The following is a 14105-nucleotide window of genomic DNA, read 5'->3' as shown; positions in this document are numbered from 1 at the left end:
ATCCCTCCCCTGCTCCCGGGCTCATCCCGGACCAACTCCCGGGTAGATCCCGACCTGCTCCCGGGAGGATCCTGCGGCGCTCGGTGGGCCCCACCCCTCTTTAGGGTCGTTGCCGCTTTAATTCCCCTGTGGGCGTGCCCTTCCCGCGAGTCCCCGCCCCTTCCCTCCGCCACGCCCAGGGGCGGGTCCTCCGCGGGACCAATGGGCGCGCACGCCGCCGGTGACGCAGCGGGGCGGGGCCGGTAGTGGGGCCATGGCGGCGTATCCGGGGCAGGTGAGGCCGGGGCGGCGGGGCCGGGCTGGGGGCAGCGCCGGGGGGCACGGCGGGGCGGCGGGGGGCGGGGCGGCACCCGGTACCGGCCGCACACCGGGCTCTACCCCCTCCCCAGGGCTTCCCCGGCGCAGGACAAGCCCCCGGTGCGCCCCTGCCCGGGTCCTACCCCGGGGCTCCGTACGGCGGGGGCCCGCCCGGGGCTCCCTACGGCCAGCCCCCGCCCGGGGGTACCTACGGAGGTGGCACCGCGCCCGGAGGTCCTTACGGCGGCCCCGGGCCCTACGGAGGTGCGGCCACTGGAGGTGAGTGGGGACCCTGCGGCGGGTACCCGGTCCCCAGGGTGGCCCCGGGACAGCGGGGCAGGGCGGGCGGGAGACAGCGGGTGTTCCCCAGCGCCGTCCTGGCCGGGAGGGGGTGGCTCGGTGCCCCTCGCCCAGCTCACGTTAGCTCACCGTGTGGATGAAGCCGCGAAGTCCCGGTTTATTATTTGAAAATCCCAAGGAGGGAAGTACCGAAGAGTCCTGAGCGGCAGCAATCAAGCTTTGCAGCCTAACCCTAATGACCCTAACGACCCTAACCCTAACGACCCTAACCCTAACGACCCTAACCCTAACGCCTTCAGGCGCTGCTGGGTGTGTGGGGCAGCACCCCAGGGTCGCTCCCCAGCCCCTGCTCTGACTCACGGCTCTTTCTCCACTGATTGCCGAGCAACACAAACCTGTTTGCCCAGGATCACACGGCTGTAAAAAGCTGCTTAGAGCAGAAGTGCTGAGCAGTCCCGGGGTGTTGGCTGCGTCTCCATGCACCATCGTGGGGACAGACCAGCCAGGGCCTTGCTGGGGGGACACCAGAGCCGCTGATGGCCTCTCCCCATGCAGGTCATGCCCCCCCGGGCGTGGACCCCGAGGCCTTCTCCTGGTTCCAAGCGGTCGATGCTGATCACAGTGGGTACATCTCTGTGAAGGAGCTGAAGCAGGCGCTGGTCAACTCCAACTGGTCGACGTTCAACGACGAGACCTGCCTGCTGATGATAAGTGAGTCTGGGCTCTCTGTGCCCTCCCCCTGCTTTTTATTCTGATCTCTGTGTTCCCCTGGTGCCTGAGCATTGCTTTTCTGAGCCACTGGCCCATAAGTGCTCTCTGGAGCGAGAGCTGGGCAAACTGAGAAGCTCCAAGCACCTTTTTGGTGGAGAATGAGTCGGGGCCCAAACACTGATTGGAAAAGGGAACCCAGCTCTACCTAAGGCTGAGCAAGCCCAGCTCCTGGAGGACAGGGAGCAAAGGGAGGGAGAGCTCCAGTAACAAGCCAGAGTCACCCCGTTCCCCTGCTTGCCCCAGCACAGGGTTTTGGTGCTGTTTCCTGCCAGCCTCTTAGGATTGAGTGGGCCCAGTTGATTGGAGTCCTGGTGAGGAAGGTATTTCAGGGCTGGAATGGGGTGCCAGGGAGCTGCAGTGCAGATTCTGAGCTCTGAGAGTTCCTGCCATGTGTCCTTGGTCTGCTCCTCACTGCCCTGCTCCTGATCTCTGTTCTTTCTTCCCCAGACATGTTCGATAAGACCAGGTCAGGACGCATAGACGTGTACGGCTTCTCAGCCTTGATGCGCTTCATCCAGCAGTGGAAGAACCTCTTCCAGCAGTACGACAGGGACCAGTCGGGCTCCATCAGCTTCAGCGAGCTCCAGCAAGGTGGGCGAGGGACAGAGACACAAACTTGGCCCTTACCGAGCTCCCTGGGGACCGCGGTCTGGCTCTGCTTGCTGTTTATTTCCAGCCCAGCCCGGCGACTCCTCCTGGCACCATCCCTGCAGCAGGGCTGGGTGTTCCTGAGCTCCTGGGTGCCTCCCACGCAGCCGTGGCCACAGTTCATGCCTGTTGCTGCGCTGGCGCACGCTGGGCTGGCACTAAACTGTTCCATGGGGCAGGAGATGAGGGGGCACGGCAGGGTCTCGACACAAACTTCCTTCCTTAAGGAAACCCCAAATTCCTCCTCTAAATGGTATGTGGCTAAAGCATGTTTCCTGGGAGGAGCTCATGGGTGTGTGTGTCTGATGGAGGGGAAAAATGTCTGGAATTTGTGCCTTGGTTTGATTTCTCTTGTCAGAGAGTCCTGTGAACCCAAGGGGGCAGTGGGAGACAGGGGGGTGTGCCAGCACATGGGAGGGAGGTCAGAGCCACTCTTCCTCCCAGCGGGAGGGTTTGATCTGAGTGTTTCTTGCTCCCAGCTTTCTCCCAGATGGGCTATAACCTGAGTCCCCAGTTCAGCCAGCTGCTTCTCTCCCGCTACGCCCAGCGCTCCTCCAACCCCAGCATCCAGCTCGACCGCTTCATCCAGATCTGCATGCAGCTCCAGAGCACGACCGATGCCTTCCGCGAGAAGGACACGGGGCTGGTAGGCAACGTGCGCCTGAGCTACGAGGACTTCCTCACCATGGTCGTGACCCGCATGATGTGAGGGCTGCGAGCCAGCCGGGAGCAGCCGCCATCCTGGGCCCTGGGATGGTTTTACAGGCTGAAGAGCCCTCAGACCCAAGGGGGGCCCTATTGGCTTCCATTCCTTGTTCCCACTTGATGGCAGTAGGTGCCTCCCTGCCAAACTGGAGCCTGGTTCTGGGACAGCCAAACGAGTAGCCTGTGCCATGCATCCCAGGGAGTGCTTAGATCCTCCCTTGCCAGACACAAAATCATATTTAAACCCTAGCTGTACTGTCCCTCTGCTTGGCGGGTTGACTGCAGTGGGATGTCCATGTCTTGGCACATTTTTGGGGACTTTCTGGTGACCAAGAGCTGAGCTTTCCTGGAAACATTCTGGCTTTCCTGGGGGTTGGAGCCCCGATTCTCTGTGCGGCTGGAACAGGTTGCATTGCTGCAGTGACACACAGGATCATCCCCCCCGCCTTGTTGCCAATGTCTGTATTGATTAGTTCCTGCTAAAGCCAAATTCAGACGGTTTAGAGCTTATTTTTACAGCTTTGGAATAAAAGGCGATGTGCACTGGTCACGGGCTGGTTTGTGTTTGAACAGCAGGCTGTGGGGATACTGCCATGCCCAGTGTCACCCCATGGGGTGCAGGGAGGGGACATGTTCTGCCCAGCTCTGGGTGCTGCTCTCAGGGCTCAACACGCTTTTCTGAAGTTACAAGTGTGTATGTATATGTGTACATACCCATATATGTGTGTGTGTGTGTATATATGTGTGTGTGTGTGTATATATATATATATATATACCCCCATGTGTATATATGTATATATGTATATATACCTATATACCCATGTGTATGTATGTATAGTCCCCTACATACATATATATATATATATCTGTACATATCCCTGTGTGGGATTCGCACACCCATGTGCCTGCAGCGGCAGGTGTTCACTATCACCACGAGGTGGCGCTTGCCCCGCATCGTAGGTGTCCCCAGGGTGCTGGGGGGCTGGCGCATCTGGCTGTGGTGCCACATCTGGCTGGGGTGGCACTCCTAGCTGTGGTGGTACCTGAGGTGGCACTCCCGGCCCCAATGGCCGCGCATGCCTGTGGTGGGGCCAGCGCTGGCCCTTGGCCGCAGTCCCGGGATGGGGGGGCAGGAAGATGCACAATGAGCGGGGCCTTATCTCACCACCCCCACCCTTCCTAAACCATGTTCCCCCACCACGGGACAACGCAGGTGGGGGGTAGCAGGGGACACCACCACCCCCATCAACACACAGAGCAGGAGCAGTCCCTCCTGCCAACGAGGCTTCAATGAGTTTATTTACAAATAATAAAAAGCAAAATAAATACAAAAAGTCTTAAAAGTACAGCCATGGAGGGGGGGTAAGAGGGAACCCAGGCTGTGCTGCTGTGTGTTCCCCAGCTGTTGGCCCATGGGGACAGGGACACTCTGGGAGGGTGGCAGTGGCCATAGCACCATAGGGACTGGCAAGGGGGACCCCAGCCCACTCCCCAACCCAGGGGGGATGGACAAACCCCCCCTCAGGCCCCCGCAGAGTTACCGTAAGCCCCCAGCTCCATGGCTGCTCATGGTGGGGGGGTTAGGGGTTACAGGAGCCCCACAGGTTCCACTGCAATGCGCCCCCCCCTCCATGACTGCCAGCATGAGCCCCCAGCTGCCAGTGCAGCCCAGTCGAGCCTGGGGCAGGGGGATTAGCGGGTAAATCCCATGGGACGCACCCCCCATGCACGCACCGCTGCACCCAGCCGCTGCGTCAGCACAGTGGGGACACGCGGCCCCCTGCCCGGGGCCAGTCCCCTCCCCCTGCCCAGCAGCACGGGGGTCCCACCTGATGGGTACCCCGAGGAGGGGACGGAGGAGCTGCGGTGCTGGGCAGCGTGGGGACAAGGACACCTGCGGGGCTGTGTGGCTGTGGGGTGCTCATTTGTGGGGCATGTCCTCCATGCTGACGCGGCCCCACACTCCCACGACGAAGGTCTCCACCTCACACTCGTTGACACCGCGGGCGATGCGGAAATAGCCGCCCTCGCCCCACGCCGTGCCCCAGGAGTTGGCCGCCGTCTGCGGAGGGAGAACAGGACATGGTTCAGTGCTGGGGGACCCAGCTGATCCCCCCCATCCCTCAGCAGAATCCCATGCGGGTGTGTGAAAGCAGCACTTGCACCCCCTCCAATGCCCAAGCCCCAACATGCTCATGCCACCCACCAACACTCACCCAGTATTTTTGGGTCTGGCCATCAGGCAGCTGCTCTTCTCCCCACCTGCAGTGGAAGGGCAGGAGAGTTGGGGGGGAGTCTAGAGCATCCCCTTGGGCTGCACCCCATACTGTGAGCATCACCCTGCCCAGCACCGCGACAGCGGGTGCTGCGCAGACCCCACTTGTTTTCTGGCCCTGAACAAGGTATTTACATCCGCTCCCGAAATACGGGTAGGTATATTTAGCCACATGAGGAGAAAGGAAGCCACTGGCACAGGGCAGGCAGCCCCATTCCTTTCCTCGGACTCTGCACCTCCTGGCTGAGCACTGCACACTCATGTCACTTGTGGCTACAGCCTCAGGGCAAGCACTGGCCCCCAGTACGGCCCCCCCATCGCCCTGCACCCTCCTTCCCTCCCGCTTCCTCTCCCCGCCTGGAGGAAGGGGACGCCTTTCCTCCCACGAAGGAAACGCTTCTCCTGCCCAGAGCGGGGCTTTCCACACCCCCCGAGCTCCCCCACCTACCCAGTGATTTTCACCGAGTGGGTCCCGTGTTTCTGGTGCTTCGGCCCCTTCCCCTCGGCCACCGGCGTGTGCCGATAGATCCCGCTCTTGTACATGAAGAAATCCTCGTGCACTTCCAGGATGGCTGTGGGCATGGGGACAGGGTTTGGGGACACCAGACATGGGACACCAAGCTCCCAGGGCTCTGTGTCCCCCACAGCAGGGGGTACAAGCACCAGGGACATGGGGCAGCACGTGGGAGGGGGGAAGGCAGCAGCCAGACCCTCCCCCTGGGCAACGTGACAAGACTCAGAAGAGGATTATAAAAAAAACATAAAGTAAACTAAAACCAACTGCTGAGACGGAGATTAAGCCTCAGGAGTTAATGAGCAACAAGTGCCCGCTGGTGTGGGCAGCGTGACGGGCACCCTGGGGCTGGTGAGAATGCGGCACTGAGCGGGTACGCGGCTCAATGCCAAGGAGAACAGCCAGGGGAGTCCTGGCTCCCACAGCAGACCCCAGCCCCAGGCAGGGCAGCTTCCCTCACCCACCACGTACCCCCACCCATTGCAGCACCCAGCTTCGGGGTGCAAAGCTGTGGTGTCCACAACAGCTCCCTACCTTGCACAGGGCCATTCTCCATCAGCTCCTTCATGATCTCCTTTTCCTGCAACAACAAAGCCAGGTGGTACATGGACCCCCGGCACTGGCCTCCCCACCCCCTGGAGATGCAGGCAGAGGCTGTTTTGGCACCCGTGGGTGGGTGTCTCAGAGATGCTCCCACCTGGTGTGGCAGGGCAGAGCAGCCCCCGGGGAGCCCTGCAGCAGGTTTTTCCCAGCTTCATTCCCAAACTTGGTTTCCCCAGCAAACCATCCCCAACCAAGACCCATCCTGCTCCCTGCACCAAATGGCTCCCGCGTCGCCCACGCTGGCAGCTCTGCCCGTCCCGTCATGGCCCACGGGCACTCACGCTGGAGGAGAGGCGGTAGGCGGGGGTGGACTGGTAGATCTCGTTGGCGTGGGTCTGGGCGTTGGGGCACCGTGCCGTCGCCTGCCGCTTGCCGCGGCCCGTGGAGCGGCTGTGCATCATGCAGGGCTGTGCTGCCGGCTGGCTCTGCTGGCTGGTGAAGGGGTAGCACTCGTCTGTCACCACCCTGGGCAGAGGGACAAGGATGTGAAGAGGGGAAAGGCCACCTGGCTCCATACCCAAACACCCCCCCTTCCCAAAAACTCACTCTCCAAACTGTGCTCTCCATCCTACCTGGGCTGGCAGCCCTTGGTCCCTGCTCACCCAAGGGACAGGATGCGCATGGGGCATCCCTGGGCTCTTCCCGGGTAACTAGAGCCTTGAACCCCTTATCTCACCCCAGCATAGGAACATCCTCTCCCATCCCATCCCCACTCACCCTCTCCTGCGGAGGTACCACCATGCGCCATCCAGCCGGCCCCCGCTGCAGCCCCGCTGATTGCGGGTGTCACAGGACAGGAGGTTTTGGGGTGACAGGGCGGGCGTCATGTGCCCCATGGAGTGGATGGAGATGCGGTCTGAGGCGACGGCTGGGAGGGAGCGGGGGGTCAGAGAGGGGTGGCTGCTCTGCCGGGTCCTGCCCTGCTCGCCAGCCCCATGACAGAAGGTTTAGTCCCTGTTCCCACCAACCACCCCGTCCCATCTCACCCGCTGTGGAGAAGGCCCAGGAGCCGGCACAGTTGCCCTGGTCCAGGGGCTCGTGGATCATCCCCGGCCACTTTGCGGCTGCATCAAAGTGACGGGGCAGCACCTCATTGGAGTCCATGTTCATCTGTGGGCAGAGCCAAGGCATGAGGGGTGCTTGCTGCACAGGGACCCCTCGGTCCTTGTCCCCACCCACAGCAGCAACCAGGGCACCCATGCAGCAAGGGTCCCCAGGCAGTGTTAGCATGTCCAGCCCACTGCAGAAGTGATCACAGCACTGTTTTGGTTGGAAAAGACCCTCAAGATCATGGAATGCAACCATTACCCCACCCCTGGCACTACCCCATGTCCCTCAGAATCTCATCTCTGCGTCTGTTCAGCCCCTCCAGGGATGGTGACTCCATCACTGCCCTGGGGCAGCCTGATGCAGCTGAACCCTTGGGGACAGGGACACCTGCAGCCTTGGCCAAGCACGACCAGGATTCAGGTGCTCCCTTGTCTTGGAGGAGCCAGATTCCTCAACTTTCCCTAAATTTGGGCTCCCCAGCAGCTCCTTACACAACAACGGCACCAAGTGCCGGGTCTCAGAACCCAGCAAGGACAGTGCCACAAGGACACGGCCCCAGGTGCCTCCAGCCCCTCATTGTGGCCTCTGGCCGGCTGTCACCCAGCTGCTGACTCACTCCCAACCTTTCCGCTGTGGGGGGGACACAATGCCCCCGCCCCGGCTGTGCACAGCTCAGCCTTCCTGGGGAGGACGCGGCCACGACACCCTGCGCAGGAAGCGCCTCTAAAATTAAACCTCGCCGGGAGTCAAGGCCACGGCACTGGGTGTGCACACTGCTCACTCCCATCCAGCGCCCATGGGACCCCAGCTGCCGCCCACCCCGTATGGGGGGCCAGTTTTGGGTGCAGGTGCGGGTACCCCACTTGCAAAGCGCTGGCGCAGCCGGCTCTGCCGACTCAGCAGCTGCGGGGCCGGCTTTCCGATGGGAAACCAGCGCGGAGGAGCAGGGGGAAAAAACAACACTGGCAGCTCGGGGATTGTCAGGGGGAATTTGCTGAGCTGCTGTCTCCAAACACAAGGGCTGCCCGCGGCACCCACCCGGCACGGCCCCTTCCCTGGGGGCAGAGCCCCTTCCTGGGGACGAGGACACCGCGGGGACATTGCTAGCTGAGGGGATGGTGAAGCATTGGGTGAAGCCATGGGACAGGCAGGCTCAACCTTCAGTGTGCCTCAGTTTCCCCTTGCATCTGAGGTGGCCAACTCACGTGCATCTCGTTCATGTTCATGACGGTGGGAGAGGGTCGGAAGGTGCCCAAGCGGTACCGGATCCCGTCCTCCAGTGTCATGCCCCAAAATTGGCTGTAGTTGGCGGCTCTCCAGCTGTGTGGGAGGCAGGGCTGTGGGTCAGGGCTGCCCCAAAAACCACCAAGGGGTGAAGCATCCCTTCCCCACCCTCCCAGAGTCCGGTCCTTACCCGTAATTGCCCCTGTTGACAGCGTCGATCAGCTCCCCATCCATCAGGCACGCATGGTCCTCGCACTGCCACTGCCCGCCAGGGCCACAGGTGCTGCAGGGGGACAGCACCAGGGGGACAGTCAGCTGGGGAGGAACAGCGTCCCCTGCCCCCACAGCCAGGGACCTGCTACCATTGCGGGCAGCCAGTGAGGGGCTGCACCGGGGTCTGGCGTGTGTGTGGGGGGTCACACTGCAGCTCAGCACCTCTGGGCAGGGTGACACTGGGACAGGAGCCAGTGTGCAGGCCCCTGTGTGGCCCTGGGGACTGTGTCCCCCCCGCCCCAGTCCCCGCAGGAGCCCGGAGGGCAGACAGAGCATGGGACAAAAAAAAAAATCAGCTGAAAAGCAGCCAGGCCTGCAGACATCAGAGCGGGGCTTGGACACCAGCCCGGGGAGGGGATTCGGGGCTGGCTGTCCCCCCCCGGCGAGTCGCTTTGGCCAGGTTAGCCCGGAGTCCTGTGGCACCCACAGCGAGGGCAGAGGGTGTCTGGGAGATGTTGGGGTGCTGGGTCCGGGTCCCCCGGCGAGCTCTGGGCTGTGCTCCCCCTGCACGGCAAGCAATGCTTGGCATGCTTGTTCCTGCCCGCCGGCCCAGCTCCCGGCACGCTCTTCCCTTTTAAGGAGCCATACGAAGCCGGAGCCCTGTCCCGCCAGCCAGTGTCCCACCAGTCCGCGTCCCAATCCCACTGGTGACACCTGCATCCCCGGCACTCACCCCATCTCCATCCCCAAGCACTCCCAGGGCTGCAGCGATGACCCCATATCTGGTTGTGACCTCCTCGGGGACTCCCACAGGAGCACCCTGGGGTGCAGCCACATAGCCCCTGTGCTTCACCCCAGGCATCACATTTGCCCCCTGCCAGCCCCCCCAGGAGCTGGGCAGGACAAGGTCTGGGGTGAAGCGCTGCAGGAATTGCTGCTCTGCAGGCGCCAAGTGCGGGGGAAGAAGGATTTGGCAGAAGAGCCTCGGCCCCCAAGGGCCAGAACTGCTGGGGAAGGGACGATTTCCCAGCATCAGGGACCAGTTGTCCAAGTGGGGGACAGCCGCCAGCCCCACGTGCCATGATCTCCGAGAAATGCTGGGCAGCATTGGGGTTTCAGTGAGAGGTCAGGCTGGCTTTTCACCTCCAGCACACGCCTGCACACACATGCACACACACGTGCTCATGCCCTTGCACACACCCCAGCCAAAAGCCTTTGATTCCCCTTATCTGCTGCATCGCTGTGAGGCAGCCAGCCCCGCCGCGTTCGCTCCTTGTCTACGGGCAGATCTGCGCCCGCAGGTTCCCCTATTCCCCACCTCCGGGATGCCATTAATACCACCGCAGCCCTCTCCAGATAAACCGCGCGCTGCTCGCTAATGCAAACAGCGAGCTCTTGGCGCACAGCGCAGACGGGCTGTTTGCACCCCAGAAAGCGGCGGGGCCGGACTCTGGCCGCCTGGCACGGAGCCGCCGCGGCTGCCAAGCTGCAGACGCGTCCCGTCAGGCTTGGGCAAGCTGGGCTTGGACCCGCGCAGCCAGAAAAACCCCGGCAGTGCCGGGTCCGTGTCAGCAGCACAGCCGTGCGCTAACCCGACGGGGCGAGCGGATCCCACAAAGGCATGTGCTAAAACTTGGGAGCGGCTCAAGGCCCCGGGCTCTCTGGGCCAAATATGCCAGAGTAAAAGCATTTGGCACTGGCCCCCACCACCCAGCTCGGGCCCCCGCGCTCCCGCTAAACCAGCAGCCCTGTTGCTTGCAGCTCCCCAGCGCCCTTTCTTGGGGCAGGTGGCGTGCCGGTGCCACGCCAGCGGTGCCACATGGCGCGGGGAGCGTGGAGCACTCACCACAGGTTGCAGTTCTCCCGGTACGTGGCTCCGGTGGGGTAGGTGTGGCCGGCACGGGCACAGCCTGGATGGGAGAAGGGAGAGAGTCTGGTGAGCACCCGGCTGCATCAGGGGTCCCACCAGCACCCCCATGGCTCCAGGGAGAAATACCAAGGGGAAAGAAAATAAGTGCAGTCCTTAAAGCCAGGCAGGTGCCTGGCTGCAGCTCAGCACCTCCAGACCTCTGTGCCCACCCAGCCAGGGCGCAATGGGGACCAGTTTGTGCCCCCAGCGTGGGGTGGGAGCTGGGCTGGCTCAGTGCTGGGAGGGTTAATTGTGGGGCTGTGCGTGGGGCTGCCGAGCAGAGCCGGTCTCGCATGCAGAGCCTGGCGGGACAGGGATAAAGGGGCCAGTTGTGCCCGGGAGCTGGCTCTGCTCTGCAGGAACTTCTTAGAAAGCCTTGTGCTGTGCAGGGGGGCTGCCCGTGCCCCCTGCTCGCCCCCGGCCGCCCCAGCTGCCAGGCGGGTTAAGTCAGGACCTGCATCCGCCTGCCCCAGACATGACCGGGGAAACCGGGTTGGGAACCGTCCACCCCTGCTCTGCCCCACACGTCCTCACTGCTGGAGCTGCCCCTCTGCCCTCCTGCCCATGGCGGGGAGGTGCAGGGACAGGCTGCTCCCAGCCCCATTTCTAGGAGCTCGACCCCAGAATGGCCACTTTGCACGTGTTTCCCCAGCTCTGAGGGGTCCAGAGCAGCTCTGCAGTGAGGGCAGGGCCATGGGGCACCACGTCCAGCTGTATCCATTACCCCGAGGGCATCACAGAACACATGGGCACCCACAGACCCCTGCCTGGCTGGGCTGGGGGCTGCCTCACCTGGGGCTTTGGGGAAGGGGGCCGGGATGCCCAGGCAGTACTCCCAGAAGTCAGGACAGCAATCGGAGATGGTGCGGTTGCAGAAGAGGTCGCAGTAGCAGAGGGTGTCCTGGTAGGGCACGGTGCAGCCATCATCGCGGCCGTGGCAGCAGACATCCCCTCGCTGGCAGTAGGACCCGCCGGCATCGTAGACCCCGTGCTCGTACAAGCCGGGGGCCAGTTCCCGGCGGGTGCGCACCCGGGAAGCCAGGGCCACCTGGGCCAGCAGGCAGAGGCAGAGCAGGGCCCGTAGCTGGCGCATGGTGCCGGCAATGTCCCCAGACCTGCAGCCGCTGCAGGGGAGGAGCAGTGAGTGGGTGGGGGGCAGCTAGGGGTCCTGTGGGCACCCTTCACCCCATCCCACTGGGTTGCCTGCCCCAGCCAGCAACCAGTGTGCTGTCCCCTGAGCCCCAGGCCACCTCACCTTCACCCTGTCCTCCCCCATAATGGCTCAAAATCTTCAGATTTCTTAACTCCCCTTGTAACCACCCTGGCTCTAAGACCCGCAGCCCCATAACGCCAGCTCCCACCTGGGTGCTCACACCCCGGGTGGCTGAGGAGCCTGGTACCCACCCGTACCGCAACCCCCCGCCACTCCAGAAGTAAATCCTCAGCGGGACGGGGCCTCCCGGGGGAACTGCCTGGATCCCACCCCGGCCCCGGTTCCCAGCGCCGTGGAGGCGCAAACAGTGCGATGAGCTCTCGGGTCTCAGCCCCGGGGGGTAGGGGGGGCCCCGAGAGTGAGGTGACTGGGGGGAACCAACGAGGTACGAGCCACTCCCCCGCCACCCCGTTCCGTTCTCGCTGCCCCGTACCTGCCGCCCCGTCGCTCCGCGCCGCCGCCGAGCGCCTCCTCCGCCCCCGCCGCTCCTTATAGCCGCGCCCGGCCGGGGGGGCGTGGGAGGCGCCGGGGGCAGCGATCCGGCCGCGCTGCCCCTCCCCGGGCGGAGCGGAGCCCAGCGGGGCGCGGGTCGGACCCGGGGACAACGGCCCCGGGGACAACGGCCCCGACACCCCCGACCCGGGATCCCCCCTCACCACCCCGTGTCTTCACAAACTGGGGGGTCCCGGCAGCCCCGCCAGCACCTCTCGTTCTAACCAGGGGGATCCCTCTGCTGCCCGGGGCAGGGTGTGGGGAGGGGGGCTGCATGACTCCCCCCTCCAGCACCCCAGCTGCAGTGTGGGCAGCTGGATGCAAGAGAGACAGCGGCATCCTATCACAGCCCAAGACACGGAGTCACTGTCACTTAGAGTCACCCCCTTGTCCCCGGCCAGGTATTCTGACCCAGGGAGGGGTGTCGTGGTCTCCCCATGGGCTCCAGTTCCCTCTGCAGCACTGGGTACTTGCTGCAGGGCTTCAGTTGCCCCCCCCAGGGGCTCCTGCCTGTGTCTGGCCCATGAGGAGCATCTCCCAGCTGCTGCCAAAGGATTCCTCGAAGATCACCGAATGCTAGGGATTGGAAGGGACCTCGAAAGATCAGCTAGCCCAATCCCCCTGCCAGATGCCACATGGCAGCCAGGACAGGAGGCACTGTGGGTGGTGGACAAGTGTGGGGTTTCCTGGGTGGCCACGGGAGCTGGGACACAGTCTGGGGGGCTCCTGGCTCCCACCTGCAGCCCACGAGGATGATGCTGCAGCCAGGTAGGGTGCATTGCACTCAGGTGCCCGTGTACAGGGAGCACCGCAACCCGCCAGCTGCAAGGGCTACCTGCTCCCTGAGACCCCAGGGTGCTCTGGGTGCCCAAACAAGGGTACTGCAAGAGCCCCATCCACCAGGACCCCCACCCAGCTTCTCGGCCAGCACTCTCAGAAGGGCCTTTTCCTGCAAGCGTGGCCTTGGCCGAAGTGCAGCCGTGGTGCTGAGAGGCTCAGGAAGGAACTGGGTCCGGCCCGGAGTCCGGCTGTCTCTAACCACATGTACTTTCTCCATGACAGGACTGACAGGAATCCAGAGTGAGTCACGAATTCTTCAAGACCCTCAGGGGACAAAGCAAAGCCACCAGCACAAAGGACATCCCTGGCAGCTGGATGTGCTGCGGAGTGCCGCCAGCAGAGCTGGCCCCTTCCCGTTCCCATTGCAGCCCCCGGTTGATAAGGGCTCGTGTGGGGAGGCGGGAGCGGAGACAGCCCAAGCGCGAGCCCCCCTCATCCCCTTCCTGCGGCTGTGCTCAGCATGCCAAGCGTTGCTCTCGGCAGGACGCGGTGAGCCAGCACTGCGAGGTCACGGCTAGCTGCGTCCCTCTGACATTGGCATTTATTCCCCCCGGCCAGACCTGTCCCTGTTCCAGGGAGCGGCAGCCTCTCACACATGCGGTGAAACCAAGGTGGAGAGGAACAAAGTCCAACCCAGGCACCTTGGGCCCACGTGGCCGCGGGAAGCAGTGCCAAGTGCCGCGGGCTGGCAAGCACACCTGCCCCAGCCACCGCTGCGTGTGGCTGCGCCACGGAGGGGAAGGCCCCAGCACCCAGGTTCCATCGCATGGAGTGATGCAAAGAGCCCAGACCCAGGTGGGTCATCCCTGGATGCCCTGCGGAACAGCAGGGATGTGCTCGAGCTCTGCTGAGCTGTACCCATTGCACAGCGTGTCTGTAGGGTGAAGGGGGAGCACCCCTTGGCGATGCACAATGCTGCAGCAGGGTGAAGACCCCGCTGTTGTGGCAATGCCCAAACCCACCCCCAAAAGCTACCCAGCTGGTGCAAGGCCGATGTGATGCCTTCCCGACACAGACGCTCACACGGGGCTTTCCGGGTACCACTGCATCC

At 63.4% G+C, this 14105-nt stretch overlaps 2 protein-coding genes across 2 annotated transcripts; one reads left to right on the top strand and one right to left on the bottom strand.

Moving 5' to 3' along the window:
* The first annotated feature begins 172 nt into the window (after window positions 1-172).
* PEF1 (penta-EF-hand domain containing 1) lies at window positions 173-3271 on the top strand. Its single transcript, XM_065041649.1, has 5 exons — window positions 173-274; window positions 390-576; window positions 1153-1308; window positions 1816-1959; window positions 2496-3271. The coding sequence occupies exons 1-5, from the start codon at window positions 254-256 to the stop codon at window positions 2723-2725; spliced, it is 738 nt and encodes a 245-aa protein (XP_064897721.1). The 5' UTR covers window positions 173-253; the 3' UTR covers window positions 2726-3271.
* A 731-nt stretch (window positions 3272-4002) lies between these two features.
* Window positions 4003-12263, bottom strand: TINAGL1 (tubulointerstitial nephritis antigen like 1). The gene is made up of 12 exons (XM_065041628.1): window positions 12156-12263; window positions 11302-11633; window positions 10447-10510; window positions 8578-8670; window positions 8369-8483; window positions 7100-7223; window positions 6831-6981; window positions 6395-6578; window positions 6045-6090; window positions 5445-5568; window positions 4938-4983; window positions 4003-4783 (listed from the first exon to the last, which is right to left on the bottom strand). Exons 2-12 carry the CDS (start codon window positions 11600-11602, stop codon window positions 4643-4645), a joined length of 1389 nt encoding a protein of 462 aa, XP_064897700.1. The 5' UTR covers window positions 11603-11633; window positions 12156-12263; the 3' UTR covers window positions 4003-4642.
* Between the last annotated feature and the right edge of the window lie 1842 nt (window positions 12264-14105).

This window comes from Columba livia, chromosome 26, assembly GCF_036013475.1.
Source record: "Columba livia isolate bColLiv1 breed racing homer chromosome 26, bColLiv1.pat.W.v2, whole genome shotgun sequence".
NCBI lineage: Eukaryota > Metazoa > Chordata > Aves > Columbiformes > Columbidae > Columba > Columba livia.
The sequence above is the reverse complement of the archived record's forward strand: the minus strand, read 5'-3'. Positions and strand labels throughout refer to the sequence as shown.

Excerpts from the sequence above, each read along its gene's own strand:
- PEF1 (XM_065041649.1), top strand. The coding sequence starts at position 254 with ATGGCGGCGTATCCGGGGCAG. Across the intron at positions 275-389 it reads TGGCGGCGTATCCGGGGCAG|GGCTTCCCCGGCGCAGGACA; the intron begins GTGAGGCCGGGG and ends CCCCCTCCCCAG. Across the intron at positions 1,309-1,815 it reads GACCTGCCTGCTGATGATAA|ACATGTTCGATAAGACCAGG; the intron begins GTGAGTCTGGGC and ends TTTCTTCCCCAG.
- TINAGL1 (XM_065041628.1), bottom strand. The coding sequence starts at position 11,602 with ATGCGCCAGCTACGGGCCCTGCTCTGCCTCTGCCTGCTGGCCCAGGTG. Across the intron at positions 6,579-6,830 it reads TGGTACCTCCGCAGGAGAGG|GGTGGTGACAGACGAGTGCT; the intron begins GTGAGTGGGGAT and ends CCCTCTGCCCAG. Across the intron at positions 5,569-6,044 it reads GGAGAATGGCCCTGTGCAAG|CCATCCTGGAAGTGCACGAG; the intron begins GTAGGGAGCTGT and ends CCATGCCCACAG.